Consider the following 16,607-nt stretch of genomic DNA (forward strand, 5'->3'; position numbering starts at 1 on the left):
GGACATTTAGAACCAGAGCTATCTTTTTGTATTAGTAAACACAGTTTGATTAGATTATGTTGAATGATGACTAGGAAGGAAATTGTAGGTGGTTTTCCTGTCAGTGAAATACTTGATAGTAATTAGATGTGATTGCTATTATCATCATTAACCACCTGTACGGGTTTTCGTGGATGACACAGCCAATCAAAAACCTCATCTCATCTCCATGGAAATGCAAAAGCTTTTGTCCCAGCCGCAATTAGTATTTTAAAGAGACCCGACGGCAGTTACAGCCCAGTGGATGGGACCAAAACGCAACACACGGCAGGGATGTCCAGGCAGGTGGCCTCATCATAGGAGCCAGCCAGTGCCAGGATCCATTCTGTCTACAGCTTGTGTTTTGTCTGATCTCTAATTATCAGGTGCATTGACAACAAAAGCAAAACTACTCCAAGGCTGATTAAGAAGACTGGCTCTGATTCTTTGTTATATCAGTGTTGTCTCTCAATGGGGGGAAATAAATTATGCATAATGCTCTCATCTTTAAACAAAAAAACTTTTGAAGTGAAAGCAATGATGCAATGTGCCATCATTATTATTAATATTCCTATTATTGTTAGTATTGTACGTGTGGCTATATGATACATGGCAAACAGCCTCAGCCCCACGGCATGATGTTAATTATTAGCCTGCGGAGTCTCAATGAGAAATGACACCACTGTCTGTGCTGCGAACGTGTCATTTGCTAGGAAAATTATATACAAACGACCTGATAGTCAGACAACCTGTCAGCGTGGATTGACAGATTGTGATGAGCCTCCACGTATCTTGGCACAAAGCCATCACCCCTTGGACAAATGCGTTTTAAAATCCCTAATTTAATGCAAAACGAGTCAATGCCCAGGGGCACTTTGGGTGAAAACTGCATGGAAGGGACACAGAGAGAAACAAACGGGACAGGAACAGAAGGTGGCATAGAAAGAGTTGGATGACTTTCAATTGAAAATAGATATGTTAAGTCTACCCCAAGGATTGAAAATTGGAAATAATTAACCAAACATTTCATAGTAGTTGCCATATGACCACTGCTGAATTACAGCCCCATTTCTAACTACACCGCTGTTCTTACCTCTATCACTGTCAGAGAGGAATTCACAAAGCCCCTCAACAATTATTTCTCTCAGAGATTTGTATCTTTTCATTTCTCTTTTTCTGTTGCAGTCGAGAGGAACCTATTCATCAAGTCAGTGTGACGCTCGCTCAGTTGTGACCTAGCATGACGAGTCACCTCTGGTACAATCATCTCCTCACAGCCTTTTGTCATTGGGAGAGATTAAAATCTTTTCACTTTTTTAAGTACGGGTGACCAGTGTTCGATATAGACCAAGGATTTTTAGACTGTCAGCTCTAGAAGTTCATGTTCTGGCCCCTGTTTCTTTTTCCCTTTTTTTTTTCTCCATCTCCAGCTCCTGGATGGGACCTGGTGGTGCAATAATCAAGGATGTAGCTTAGAAATTCTGTGACTTGTCAGGGAATTAAAAGGTACAATCCCTAAATTTGTCACATCGCCCAGCACACCACCAAATTCCAAAATGTCACCTCAGGTCACTGTGTTACTGTCTGTTGCCGTGTTTTGCATTTAATTTGCATTATGCCAGTTACATGTGAGCCTATTTACATATCGGTCTTCTCTCTGCAGTCCACAGATAAGGGCGATGGGTGACGACAATTTAATTTTCTATAAGGAAAAGCTCTTTTATTATCCCTGCTCCCAAAATAGCAAGCCAAATGGAGAACTGTCCAGTCACATTGCCTGTGGTAGATATGAAGTGGTTTGAGAATGTTCTGATCGTCAGTAAAAACTCGGATGGACAGATGATGCCTAAATAGCCAAGTTACATTTTATATATAAGCACTTACCTCATATGTACGTCTAGATTTTAGTTGAGAATTTAATACAGTTCAGCTGCAGCTAGATGAATGATCTTATACCTCTTTTACACCAACATTTGTTATTTATTGTTTATTAACACGTAAACCTGGAAAAACAAAAAGTTGATTGACTCCTTTCCCATTGACAGTAGAGGACTCATCTTTTATTTTTTCCCTCCCGCTGCGTCATGTTGTCCGTCACAAATGCACCAAGCTGAGGTGCTCGCTCACCTCACTGTCTTGCCAAATTAGCGTGTTTACCTGGGTGTCACTTTTCCATTACTAACGATCTGAGAGGACACAAAACTGTGTCTACTGCAGACAAAAGCCAGACGTAAGTGGGTGTTGGTGGAAAAGGGACTTTAGTGTTCCGACTCTCTATTTTAATGATACCCGCTCCGAACCTAGAGCCTTAAGCACAAGAGCTGCCCAGGGTTGTGTCAGTTCTCTGGTCCTTCTACGTTGTACATTAATGAAAAGTTATAACCCTGATAATCACGTCATCAAATCCTCAGACGCTACTACCACTTTAATAGGCTTTAGTGAGGATCGTGACCTACTGACTACTATTGAGAGATACAAATGTTTGTGAAATGGTATGAGGACAAAACACAGGAGAGGCGTTTTTCCCAGGCTTGTGGTCATCCACAGCAAAAGTATCTCACAGGTCGTTTCACACAAATATATTGGTGTTTTTATTGTCAATTCACTAAGTTGTAACACCCATAGGGACAGACTTTTCAAGCAGTTTACTAGAACGATTGCACTTTCTACTGCTACTTATGGTTTATTGCATTGATGAAAAATGTATGTTAGTCTTTTATCGGGCAGTTTTACAGAGCCTTATCATGTGTGGCATTAAACCCTGATTTCTGTAATCTCTCAGTCCAAACCAGTCCGACTGATGCACACTGCAGGGAAGATTATAGGGCCAAGCAAGGACACGTTCCTGCAGTCTATTTATGAACAGGCTTCACAAAGTCAAAACAATATGATAGAATCTGACCATCCCCTGTTCTACATGCTGAACTACTGCCCTTTGTTAGATGGGTCAGAGTCCCTCTCAGCAGATAAAATACTTTTATTTTGACTTTAAAATTTTGTGTATACCCACAGTCTCATTTGTGGGATTAAATGGAAAAGTTTTTATCTTTGTAAATTTTATGTATATGTAATGTGGATAAGGTGCCTTAAGAACCTTGTTTGAAATTCATTAAACATATCTGTAGTTTTTCTGTATGAAATGTCATATTTTTATGGCTGCAGCATGGGAGAAGATGTAAGAAATACCCAGATCATTAACTTCAGTAAATGCACCAATTCCAGATTGTGGTATTCAATTTTACAGGCGAAAGTTCAGAGTTATTTACAATAAAGTCTATTTACATCTGCAGGGTAATGGCCCATCTGACTGTTATATTACTAAGTATGTAGCATTACAGCAACACAACAGTGTAGTTATTGGGACTGAACAAGTCTACAGCCATGCTCTGTTAGATTTTAATATCACCATACTCACTCATACTGATGTTTAGCAGGTATGTAATGGTTACCATGTTAGTAGGCTCACATTTATTAATTCTGAGACAAATACAAATGTGAATTAGCAGGTATTTGGTTATAAAGTCCATATGATTCATCCTCTGGGCACCACGACGGTCTGTACAATATTTTTGGGAAATTAATTTCATATTTTGTTACAATATTTTATGCCAGGATGATCAATATTGCCACGACTGGAGCCACATAACGAGCATTGTTTTAAAAAAGTTCAGTGCAACCACACTTATTGATCTAGAAATGTGTCTTTACATCTGTTTATATCATCCCTTATGTAAGTACACTAGTCTATTTCTCTGAGACAACAGTATTTGTTTCAGTCATAGTTGACAAAACTATGCCAGTGTACTGATCAATACGGAGTCATCTCCCTCATGGAATAACCTTTGAAGTCACAGTTCTAGATGGGCAACGAAAGGTTTTGAATTCAGACCCAGTGACTCACTAAAGAGCAGATGAAGACAGAAAGCAGCCGTAACATTTATGCTGGCATCCAAACAGACGCTGCCTGTCTCTGGAGTCCTTCCTTCCTCTGCTTGAAGAAAGCCAAGTGCAGTATGTTTTTATAGTTAGGCAAAAATGCTGTCTCAATATACACATACTGTATATGCTTTCTTTACAATATTTGGTTGAATGTTGCATTCAGGAAATGTCCTTCCAGTCTCATAATAAAAGTCGGCGGCCAGCATAAAACAATAGGATCAATATTCTTCCAAGTAAAATTATTAACCTTTAAATGCCACAGTCTATCACATATATATTATTTTTGAAAAATGTCACTTTTCAGTTTCTTTATTCTGTTAACATTTGTAATTTGTAACCATTTTTAATCCTTATTTGTAGAGCTGTCAAAATTAATTAATTAATCATTCAAATATGAATAAAATATGATTAAAATATACATATTTAAAGTTCACTCCAAAGCTTAACACCCTAACTTAACTGTCTACGGCTCGCTACATTACACAACTGTGGTACTCATCAGTGAATGACAAAACCTGAAAGAGAGAAAGTAACTAATGCTTTCGCAAATTGGAAAGCTAAAAACAGCCACCCAATTAGCAGGAAGAGGACAATGTACGGAGAGAAACCATTCGAATAGCATTAGGAGAGCTCATAAAATCTATCCTCAAGGGGAACTATTGTGTAAAGATGACACACTTTGTGTGAAGGGCTCAGTGGAGGAACTTGCCTGAGCAAACAAAGATCAGCTTCTGTGAGCAATGCCAACTACTTGGGCATCACAACACTTTTCTACCGTCGTAGAAGAATGGAAAATGGAGGAAACGTTATCCAGCCTTGGCACTGACAGCGCTCGTAACAGTTGCAGTCGCTTGACTACTTCCCTATGAGCACCTGCCCTGCACAGCCCACGGTCTGCAGAGGACGATCACGGTTTCCCTTCACGACCGTGGATTAGTGAATGTTCTGACCAAATGTCGCAAAGTTGTCGGGCACTTACACGGTCCATCAAACGCCCAGGAATTAAGAGAAGCTGCCCTTGGACATAAGCAAGAATCACTCATCCAAGACATTGAAGCAATGTGGAAATCTACCCTTGAGATGTTGACGTGAACCCAGCAGGAAAAAAAGGTTCCACTGACCACAACACCGATTTAGCAAAACAGGAATATTGAAATGCTGGCCGCACTGGTGCTTGCCAAATTGGCAAACTTGCTAAAGGCTGCAGGAATTTGAACCTTGCAAGTAGGTTAATATATGTCTCTGGTTTGCTGTTTTATCTCTCTCTCTCTCTCTCTCTCTCTCTCTCTCTCTCTCTCTCTCTCTCTGTGTGTCCGTCTCTGTGTTTGTGTTTGTGTGTGATGCCTGAGTAGCATACAAACAGGAAGGTAGTGAGTGTCTTTATCTGTGTAATTAACAATTTACCGACATGTTTAAAACATCTCGTGGGCTTCCATTGCTGATATGTGACTTAACTGTTTGAGGGAGAGCTGCATGTCTCCTCTTCAGTGGTGTTGCCAGACTTATGCCACTTGAGTTATGGAGCCTTCAGATGATGATCAGATTTGTATAGTTATGTGGAAAACTGTTTTACCACAGACCGGTTTAATGGGAGGACGGCTCCAACATCACATGGTGAAGAGTCTCTACAGAATTCCAACCCCAGGTTTTAAGGACCTTAGTGTCAGCACACAACCTGGTGACGTGAGACACCTGCACAAGAACCATCCTCAGACACAGCTGCCAAAGAGGAGGATGTTGTTTTTTCCCCTAGGTTCTTCTGAAACCTCATACAGATGAAGAGGAAGAGTCCATAGGAACAATGTCTGGACAGCTACAAAACAGAACCCAAAATAGACCTGGAGCGGTCAAAGAGAGAAAGCACACATGCCAGGCCATTGAACCTAAGTGTCTGTCAACAGCAGTGTCTTGTGAGAGGCTGTTCTCACAAGACACATCAGGACAGATCATCCAGAGGAGGAGAGCTGCTTTGTCTCCTGATAATGTAAACACACTTGTCTGTCTCAGTAACTGGCTGAATGTGACAGAGGGCCAAGCTGTGGTGTGAAAAACGTCCAACATTTTTAACTCGGCAGCAGAATCTGTCCTTGTTTTATCACTTGTATGGATTATTTTAGAAATAATCTTCTTAGTTGATACCTACCTAATTTTAATGGCCTTGATGGCACTTTGATTTGGCCTGGGTTTTGTTGTTTTTGTCATTGCATTCAACTGCATATAGTGTAAGAAATCTATCTGTAATTCACAGGAGAAAAACCTTAACATTTAAAGATGCTATTAAACAACAGTATCTGAATTTAAAAATGCCTCCTGTGTTGATTATACACCAGTTCTAAATTTTACAATATCAATAAAAAATTATTGTGCAATTGTGATACGTTATATTTTCTATATTTCAACTTTTTGATGTGTTTTATGTTTCTGAATTACTGACTTCCCCTCTATATTATGATCATTTATATTACGGAGGCATTGACTGAGGCCATTTTCCCTGATGTCAAATCTATTGTCAGGGACAATGGCCCAATTTATTCCAGAATCACATCTCACAAATCATGTGGCAAAAAGGCCATTTCAGAAATCCCGTTCGGAGCAGAGTGAACGTTGTGCTGTTATTACTGTTACCAGAGCTCTCACACTCTGAAACATAAGGGATGCAACAGGACATGAGTGAATCATACAGCAAGTGTTGTAGTTTTGAGCTTTAGTTCATCGCCCTGCAGGCCTCCATCAATAATGCCCTTTCATTTCTCTTTCATCATTGTCATGACAAGGTTTCAAAGGTCTCTAGACACAGTGCTGCAGATCCAGTAAAAATTTTTTTAGAGGTTTGATTATCTTCTTTTTAGTCTTTTTAGCCGCAGTCTCTATTTGAATCGATTTGGGCTTCCAGAGGAAAAACATTTTACAACAATGCATGTGTGCTTTTACCTTCCATGACGTAGACCAGGGATCCCACATCGCCCTCCTTAATGATGCAGCTGTCTTTTCCATACTCCACAGGGTACATGCAGTCCACGATCTCCTGGATCTGCGACAGCTCCAGGTTCTTCATGAAGTCATTGTCCAAAATGGCTTCCTTGATCAGATCCTTGGACCTGGAGACGAGGTGAAAAAATGAGACCATTATTCTAACTGTAGAAACACAGTCGTGCAATGTTGGTGGTAAATATAACAAGGGAGAGAGACGAGGACAAGAATCTTAAGTCAAATCTTCTGAATGATGTTGACAAGTTCAGCAAGGAGGGATGTTGCTTATTTCTAAGGCAATTAAAGTCCCATTCATTCTGCACAGTATAGCTTTTCAAAAAAATTATCCTCACTTCAAAGACATCGAGGTGAAACGTTTTTATTTCCTTCACATGCTGGAACAAGCCAATAAATGGTAAAATCCATGCCTAATGAAAACAGATTGTTTCCATTCAGGGATGCACCTCTGAAAGCCACATTGGCCTTTAGACTGCCGAGTCATTTGTGTATTTCACAGGTAAGTATCCCCTGCAATGACTATGTGAGGAGGGGAGTGAATGTAATTAACTGTAAAGCTAATGAAGGTGCAGCTCTGTGCCGATGGGCGAAAAGGAAAGGCAGATTAAATGAAATTGGACAACATAATGAAAGTGGACATTATGAAGAATTATCATTAAAAACAGGGAGAGCAAATTAGACATGATGCACCACCAATGGAGGAGAGACATTTGTTCATAAAAGGTGTCCCATGCATGTGTTGACAGATGAACGCCGTGCAGTTTGAAACTGTCAAAGCCGAGCGTCAGTCAGATCCTCTGTGATGGGACAGTGTGATTGGAGAGAAGTCTGCAGTGAGTCAAGATCACTCATTCATTGAAGCATGTCATCACCACAATCTGAGTTGCTCAGCTGAGTGCTGCGTGGCTGCTAAGTGTCAGCTGGATGAATGAGGTTAATAATATGTATCAGGGTTAATCCAACAAGAAGTCCCATCCTACTGAGCAGTGAATCTTTTTTTTACCTAATTCATTAAAAAATGACAGAGAGCTACTACTCCCTTCCAGCGCGATTGGAAGGCACTGGTGAACTGCCTGTTGCCTTTTTATGCTTGTTGTCCTTTTCTGATTTCTATGTGCACTGTTGACGCAGATCACCTGAGGAGCTTTAGCTAAAAGGGCAAACATCCTTGAAGGCATTTTATGAAGCGGTGCTCTCACTTCACACCGGCATCTCTGTCCTGCTGCCAGCCTGCAGCAAAGTCTTAGGCAAACCACAGAAATACACAAACAAAACTTCACTGTCTGCCACAATATCGACAGGGCCCAGTTTTTTATGTGCTGAGCACTTAGCACATATCCATGTTTCTAGAACAAATAATAAAACTCTTCTGTACGTTCATGTGTATGTGAGGTTAAGTTTTATGGTCTTAAATCTCGACAAGGGCTAACTTCGATCTTTTAAGGTCCCATTAATGCCGCTCCATTAAATCTTGACACACTTTATCACTTTAATCTGTCAAAGAAAACTTTGTAGCTCCCTCATGTCAAATCTGCTGAAACGGAGAGAGTTGCCAGTCTCAGCTGAAAAGCAGCGATCAACGTCTGGAGCATAAATACAAATTTCAAGCCTAGCTGGACAGCATCTACACTTTTCAAGTGTGTCACTTTCACACCCTCGGCTGAACATTTGGTTTGGATCATAAATAGTGTGAAAAGATATCAATAACGTTATTTTCCTAATGTGTATTTTGCATTAAAAAGGTCAATAAAAGTGAAGAATAACTCACAACCAACTTTATTTAGCCAACACTGATTTATTATCTCCAACAAAGTGTCATGTGTTCATTGCTGTTTGTCGGTAAGCAGGATTACGCATTAACTACGAAACTGATTTTCTTTGATATCTTGCCTACGTATGTATCTGATGCAACATGGTGATAAAGTGGCCAATCAGCCCTGGTGGAGGATGCATTCTCAAGGGCCCAGTTACTTCAGTTATTTAAACAAAGTACAAAAAAGTAGAAGAAAAAAATTGCCATCCTTGGTTTCTCAGTGATGATTCTTACATTGATATATGACACAGAGGTCAGAAAACCTGCTTTAAAGGGACATGTTTGAGCCAACTCAGACTGTCCTGTAGCGGGGGTCATATTTCCAGACCCTCCTGTCATTTGTGGTGGAATTTACATTAGAAAACTTCTCCCTTGTTTGACATTTTACTGAGCAAACATGAGAATAGACGGTCAGGTAACAAGCATCCAGACTCTCAGGATTTGAATTGATTTGAACGTAGGATATTGCAGTACAGTTTCTGCCCACCCGTTTTATACAGAGATCCTGTTGCCGTTAAGAAGACCCCCTTTGGTTTTTTGCACTGAAACAAACAAGCTCGACTAACGCCTCCCCCGTGTATGATTTTAGACAGCATACTGGCGTTCCGAAATCAGAGGTGAGGTGCGTAACACAACCGCATCGACGTCTGTCTCGGTGTTCCAGCTCTCACTTCTACACAGACGCTGATCCAACTGAGTAAAAAGGAGAGCTTGAACATCTGACTACCTCCGCTGCTGGCAATGTCCCCCGCCCATCCTTCGTTCGCACCTTTGATATAGAACGGCGAGATTGAATAAAGGCACAACATTCCCGCTTAGAACAGGCTGTGTAAAGGGGCTTGTGTATTGAAGGGAAAATTCTGGCGTTGTGCCTATTTTTAAAATCCCACCGTTTGATTATGTTCATATGTGCACTGTGCTTCTCAGACCCTCCTCTGCTTTTCAGCAGCAGGAGAGGATCTTTTGGAATTCATCTTGAAAACATTAATAAAGGTTTGAAGTGCTGTTTTCAGACTGTGACGATCCTTATGCTCTGGTCATTATATCAAAACAGTTTTTTCTATGCTGAGCCTGCAGACTCTGCTTGTAAATAAGTCAACAAACAGTAACAAACTGGAAATCCATTCTTTTCCCAAAGTTGACCCCCCCGTCCTCGGGAAATGTGCTTCATTGACCCTGTTGCTGTTTTATTTACACCCAGGAGATTTCTGTCCTTTTAAACCCTCACTGGGACCCCCCGGACTTCAGCCTCTGATAGCAGCATTGAGCAATGTCTTCCCTTGTAAAAACATCTGCTCTTCCTCTCTCCTTTTGTGAGGATGATATATTTGCCTTCGTCCACTGGTGAAGTTTGGGGCTGAGCAAGTTCAGCCTTCCTTAAAAGGAGAAAATATGCTCTTTTAGAAGGAAAAAAGAGGCAGACAGGGGGAGAGGAATGGATGAAGTTTGAGCTAGGAAGGCTCTATGGGCCTTGTAAAGAACATAAAAAGGGTGAGAATGAAAGAAAAATATAAACATTTAGCCGAATCCAACATTATTGCTACTCTTTAATAACCAATGAAAATAAAAAGTGCAGTGGAGCTTTTTTCACCCCATGAGGGAACTTGCATGTTTAATAAAAAAAGAAAACCTCTTTATTCTCAATTGAGCAATAACAAAAACAGAGTTCGAAGAGTCACACAAAAACAAAATAACTCTGACTCTGAAGTTAATTGCTGCATGTCGAGAGAAAAACACAAACTTTTCTCAAGCAAAGACGTCCAAACAAATTGAATGATGATGATAATAATGCTGAAGTACAAGGTCGGTGCCCAAACACACTCAAGTCATTTGCGTTCGACTCTGTCAGCTTGTCCTTCATAATTTTGTCTCATACATGAGCTCATTAAAATAGAGACGCTCAAAACAAATGTCATTCTCTGTCAGACGGAGAGCGTGAACAGGTGCGGCAGATGCTCGGCAGAAAGCAACCTCTCGATAGGTAGAAGTTGATTTTCAGTTCTATCAGAAATCGTGCAATCATTCAAAACCACTGTCAAATCTCCACCTCTTTCCCATCGTAGCTGACAAATGATTGAAACTCTTCTTTGGTCGAGAGATCAGGAAATTGTTTTTTAAAAATGCAGGACAATCCTTCACTTTTTCTGAATGAGTTGGTCTCACAAAAAGCCTCTTTGGGGAAACCTTGTAATGGCAAGAAACATTTAAAGTAAGGATGTTAACATTGAGGGTAGTTATCATAATGAATCAGTGTTTTCCTCGTCTGCCTTTCCAAAGCCAGCGTCCAGGATCTCGCGTTCATTCATGACAGTGACACAAAGAAAAGCAAAATACAAGCAAGAGTCCACTTTCACAATTTTTCTCCCAACACGCAGAGCTGACAGGTAAAACAAAGACTAATGGCCTGTTCCTGCTCAGATGAATAACATCCTTTATTTTTGAATCTTTTTTGATGAAATCCTTGGAGCTTTTGTTTGTTTGTGTTTCAGCCCAATAATGACTCTCATATCTGACACATCTGATCTATCTGCAAAGTCTGATCATCATCACATGTCATTTGGCGGACACTTTTATCCAAAGCGACTTACAATTAGTGCGTTCAACATCTGTGCATTAAACACCCACATGAGAGAACAATGTTTGATTTGATAAGGTAATGGATTTAGCTGCAGTAATTGCGTATATTAACTATATTGACTTGTCTGAGCCTTTTCACATTTCGCAGCTGGATTTACTTTTTGAAACTGATTATATTGAATATGTCCACTTTACAGTGCCCTGGCACAATGAAGAGCTGTCCACCAGGGGGGTACGTGTATTGATTGATAATAACATAACCTTTAAGTTCAAACCCAACAGACAGCTGGATTATTACAGCTATTTCAGTGACGGCTTCATCTTGAGAAGCAGGAGGAAGGTGTTTGTTTGAGAGTATGAAGAGAAAAAGAAAAGGGAGGGAGAGAGAGAGAGAGACAGAGAGAGGAATGAGTGAGAGTAGTTAAATCACAAGGCAAACATCCATGAGAGCCTGTCACAGAATCACAGCTTGTATAAAATACACACTGGTACATTACACAGAGATGTAATCCCCCTTCATTAGATGAGTTCTCTGTCAGCCTGTGGCTTATTGATAATCTGCCTTTAATCACTGAGCTGCTGATCGTGTTATTGATAACTGTCACGTGTGAAGGCATTTCCTCACATGCAGGGTGTGTGCGTGTGTGTATGTGTGTGTATGGAGTAGAGAGCAATACCCCATCCATATGTGCTACAGGTGCCGCACCTGCTGCGCCACACGATAACATTACGCACAGGAATCTGGAAAGGTGGCCAATGGTGAACGGACTCCAGAATGAACTGGAGAACCAACAGTTGATGCAAAAATAATACACAAAATGTGAATTATCAAACGGTCAACATTTGGACACCTACTGTGGGCTTTTGGGGTAGAAGGGTAGGGTGACATGGCTAAGATCCTGGATGTCGAAGGCAGTGGGTTCGGCCGAAATCGCCTGCCTCTTCGTCCGCTGCTGCTCGTTGAGATCGTTATGCTTATGGACCTGCTGGGTTGCCGGTTTGATAACGGAGCGGTATTTGTCCAGCTCGGTCTGCAGCTTCTGGATCAGCTCATCCTTCTGGTCGAGCTCCAGCTCCAGCTCGTCGATGAGCGCGTCCCTTTGGCGCAGCTCCTCGATCTTCTCCTGTAGCGCGTATTGGAGGTCGCGCAAGGTGCCCATCTCCGCTGGCGGCGACGAGCGACTTTCCCAACAAGTTTTTCCGGAAAGGTGCGCAGTCGAGTCTTTATCCTCTCCTCTGCCACGCTGCTCGTAAACTTTATCCGGCATGAACAGCTCGAGAGGATGCAGCCCCTGGCTCTCCTGAGGGGGGATTCCTCGCCGCTGTGCGTCGCAAGCGGATGTTGGGAATTTGAGAGAAGGTGTGCTCGGTGGTTACCGCGACTACCAAGGTGAGCTTGTAAAGCTCCTCGTGCACAATCACGCAAAGTTTCCTCTCTCTCTCTCTCTCTCTCTCTCTCTCTCTCTCTCTCTCTCTCTCTCTGTGTGTCTCCCTCCCTCCCTCGGCGGTGAGACAGTGGAGGAGCGTCCTCTCCGAGTGCGTCAGGCTGCGACCCGGAGAGAGTGCATGGCGAGAAGGGCGCCTACAGGAATCTGTGGCACAGTGCAGCCTGCCACTCCACGGAGAGCTCGTCTCACATGAATAATGGACTGCGTGAGAAAGCGGCGGCTCTCAGAAACATGTCATCATACCTCAGCTGCTCGCCCCGAGGCTGCGGAGTTACAAATAGATGAGCATCGGAGCCTTAATGGAAGTTGGAGGCGATGGAAACTTAATGAACCTCGATGCCAAAATAAACAACGCGTTGTATGGACTGTCGAGGAAGCAGGCTGTTGCATGCATCGTCAACAATGGTGCGAATAACACAACGTGATTTATTATCTGAATGTAGATTCCACTGCTTTGATTGGAGCATGCTGAGGCGGAAAACGCTAAATCCAAATCCCTGCCTTGCAACGGCTCATTTAGTGACTGATTAGAAGTGGAATAACTAAAGGCGAACAGATGATAATCTTGAATATTGTCAAACAGAAGCAGCAGAGGTGGAAATGCTAAAAGCTACTGAGGCTCACGAGCCGCCACATGCAGCTCCACATTCCTCATCTAATCTTGTGACGAGCGCGGACTCCCGAATGCCGCTGGTGTCCGTACACATTATCCCAATGAGTCATCTGGAGCTCAGCGAAACAGCATTTGGCCTCATGTGCTCGGGACAAATTCAGGGGAGGATAAACTGCCAAGGACAATCTGATAGGATGAGATGTTTCTGAGGCTGAAACTGCAATTACTGTTCTGGGAGGGTGGGCGAATCACAGGGTGACAGTGAAAACGAAAAGCAGCGTGAACAAGGTCTGTCTGGCTACGAGCACATATACGTGTCTTCTGTTATTTAGTGTGCTGGTGCACAGCATCTGATTCCTGGCAAACACCATGTAAACAATGCCAGACTGACACTGGTGTGCCTAATAACAGATCACAGCTGCCCTCTTGTGGTGGTTTGTAGGATCAACTCATGCGTTAAACAAGAAGGTGGCATCCCTCTAACAATGGTCCCTGAATTAATGGATGAAGTAATGTGTTCAGGAAATAGGTCGGTTATACTGTAATCGACAGTTATGTCTGTGATTGCAAACACTTGCATATAGAGTAGGCATGTGTGCAAAAAAGTGCTCCAAGGTGTCAACCATTGGAATCAGCCAACATTCAGCATCATAGCAAACAGTGCCAAACTTTTTCAGCAAGACTTTAAATGAGATTAAGCAACCGTGGGGAACACCTGTCAACAAAGATACATTTGTCTGGTTAAGTCATTAAAATGGAAGCTGTAAGGTTTATACTCCCCCGCCCCCAAAAGATGTGTTGTATTGTTTTGTTGTCTCTAAATTCAAACATCAAACAAGTCTAAAGAAGAACATGTGATTTCTCCTGAGATGTTCCAGTTGATTTTGTGTTAAATCTCAGTCGAGATCAAGCGTATAATAGATTTTCTACTTTAAAAGGTAGAAAAGAAAATCCTTATCCTCCAGGGAAACCTCATATTTTCACACTTGAAAAGCTGAAACCAGTGTGTATTTGGTGTTTTTGTTTACTTTATTACTCAAACAACCAATGTATTGACAGAAGAACAGCCTTTATCGTGTGAGGTCATTTAAAAGCATGCATCATATTTTCTTTTAGGCCCATTTCGGTCAAGGTCAGGGTGCAGGGCATCAGGAATTTGTGTCTGGAGATCTCAGTCTCTCCCCGGTCCAGCTTTGCATCCATCCCCTCATCCTCACATCATCTAAAAAGGCTCCCTCCCATTGTCCTTCAAAGCACCTCTGCGCTTTAAATTTCACCTCTCTAACCATCCAGCTCAGCCCTTTTCCTATGCAGATCAATAGAAACTGGATCCGCTGCTCCATGCTGCGGTAATCCGATGAGCGGGGCGGGCCGCCGGCTGGTGCCACGTCCTGACTCTAATGATGAGAGGTCACAGCGTCCCCGACCCCGTGGCGGCCCAAGCCTGTATGGCGGGGCGCAGGTGGACGCCCTCCTCCAGTCACCGGAAGAGCTCAAAGCAGTTAAGTCATCTCAACTGTGCTTTACAAAAACGCAGACATCTTTACTTCAGTTTCCCTGAGTGCATGAGCACATGCAGCCTGAACTCTGTGGATCTAGAGGTCCTGTAGAAAGGCTGATATATGATGATTAGTAGCTCACTTGATTATTTCTGCCTTCTATAGGCTGTAGCTGTTCCCAGGGTCAGCACGACTCCACAACTCATTGTTTAGTATTTATATTTTATTCTGCTTTCCTCTTTTTCTCTGTGGACATCAGTGTTTGTTTGAAAGTACACTGAGCATCCTTAAATAAATAAGTAAGGAACAGTCTGTCTGTATGCTGTGCGCTAATAGAAAAGAAAGTTGGAAATCTAAGTCTTGCCACCTTAATACAATTAACCTTGTTGTCTGTTACATTAATTGAGCGAACACAGTGATTTGATCTGATGGGATTGTGATAGTAAAAATGCAGATGATAAGAAATGAAATGATGACGAGAAAGAGTCAAACTTTTTCTTTGCTCACAGCTGAATCAAACAAACTGAGACTAAAAGTGAGAGGATGAGATGCTCATCCTTAAGGCACCCAAATTGTGCAGCTAAAACGAGCACCTTTAAAGGTGATAAAGGAAGCATATGGTCAAACAAAGCGTTTTCTAATGGAGTATTAAATATCCTCAGACATGCACTTCGGGTCCTCAGCGTCCAGCTACTAAAAGCCAATAATGCATCGCACTTCCTCCTGTCTGTGTCCCCAGGGACTGCCATGATGGATCTGATCAATTAGGAGCTCTTTTCTGAAGCTCGCCTTTGAGCTGCGTCATCGGCCGCCAAGAATGAAAGTGCTCGTCCATTCATGGCGAACATCCCCATCTTTCATTTAAAGAAAAGCAGAGGAAAGGAAAGAAAATGGAAGGGAAAAGAGACGGGACACAAAAAGTGCCTCAAGAAGTGTGTTTGGAAGTAGTGTCCGCACCAGCACGTTTATTCTCAGTTAAAGCGAGAGTTGTGCGTCCTACACAATATTCACACCTTTTATGACACACATTTTGATTGTGACAGATTTCAAGATGGGACATTAAGCCTCCACAAGCCTGTGTTTGAGTCAAAATAAAGCAGCAGCGCGCTCTTACCAGTCGGTCTTGGCATATTTCCGAAAGGACTGCCTCGTCAGGTCCTGGTGCGTCTGCGGCTCCGCGGAGATGCCCTGCGCCCTGCGGGTCCTCGGCCCAATAAGTTGAGCGCTGGGCAGGACGGACTGACATTTGTGCAATTTTCTCTTCAGCTCCTGGATCTCGTCCTCCCTGTCCGCCAGCCGCCTCTCCAGGTCCCGTATCCGCTCCTCCTTCAGCAGCAGGATCTTGGCAAAGTCGTCCTCCAGGTCACTCATGTCGAAATCCGCGTTAAACTTTGCCGCGATTCTCCGCGAAAAACGGTCAACTCCCCGTGTTGTACTCGCACAGGTTGTGAGGACGCACACGGATCCTTCCCCCCACCCCCCCACCCCTTCTCTCTCTCGCCTGGTACGCGCGGAATGATGGTGATGGTGCTCCGTGAATATCCCCCTGCTTCACCGGCCACTTGTTTATTTCAGAAGAAAAGAGCAAAGCGGTGTTTACAGACGGGAGGCGGACGATTGATGGAGCCGCGCCACGCTACAGTCCACCGAGCCTCCGGGGAGCCGCTGATGATCCTTCATTGAGAAAACAATTACAGCGGCTCTTCCTCTCC

The 16,607-nt window shown here is 42.7% G+C and overlaps 1 protein-coding gene and 1 long non-coding RNA gene across 3 annotated transcripts in view; one reads left to right on the forward strand and one right to left on the reverse strand.

Annotated features, from left to right (window-relative positions):
- Positions 1 to 8,323, forward strand: part of LOC118119307 — a 44,692-nt gene extending 36,369 nt beyond the window's left edge. The window contains exons 3-4 of the long non-coding RNA XR_004698069.2: positions 6,961 to 7,066; positions 7,692 to 8,323. This is a non-coding gene — a long non-coding RNA (uncharacterized LOC118119307). The remainder of the gene's footprint in view (positions 1 to 6,960; positions 7,067 to 7,691) is intronic.
- LOC118119306 (cGMP-dependent protein kinase 1) overlaps positions 1 to 16,342 on the reverse strand; it is a 79,014-nt gene extending 62,672 nt beyond the window's left edge. The window contains exons 1-2 of one of the 2 annotated variants that reach the window (XM_035173144.2): positions 16,010 to 16,342; positions 6,889 to 7,055 (exon numbers count right to left, since the gene is read on the reverse strand). In XM_035173144.2, coding sequence (XP_035029035.1) covers positions 6,889 to 7,055; positions 16,010 to 16,266 — 424 coding nt within the window. In that variant the 5' untranslated portion in view covers positions 16,267 to 16,342. Of the gene's footprint in view, positions 1 to 6,888; positions 7,056 to 12,190; positions 12,774 to 16,009 lie in introns of those variants that run through there. The other variant, XM_035173142.2, reaches the window with a different exon arrangement.
- Between the last annotated feature and the right edge of the window lie 265 nt (positions 16,343 to 16,607).

Source organism: Hippoglossus stenolepis, chromosome 12 (assembly GCF_022539355.2).
Source record: "Hippoglossus stenolepis isolate QCI-W04-F060 chromosome 12, HSTE1.2, whole genome shotgun sequence".
Classification (NCBI taxonomy): domain Eukaryota; kingdom Metazoa; phylum Chordata; class Actinopteri; order Pleuronectiformes; family Pleuronectidae; genus Hippoglossus; species Hippoglossus stenolepis.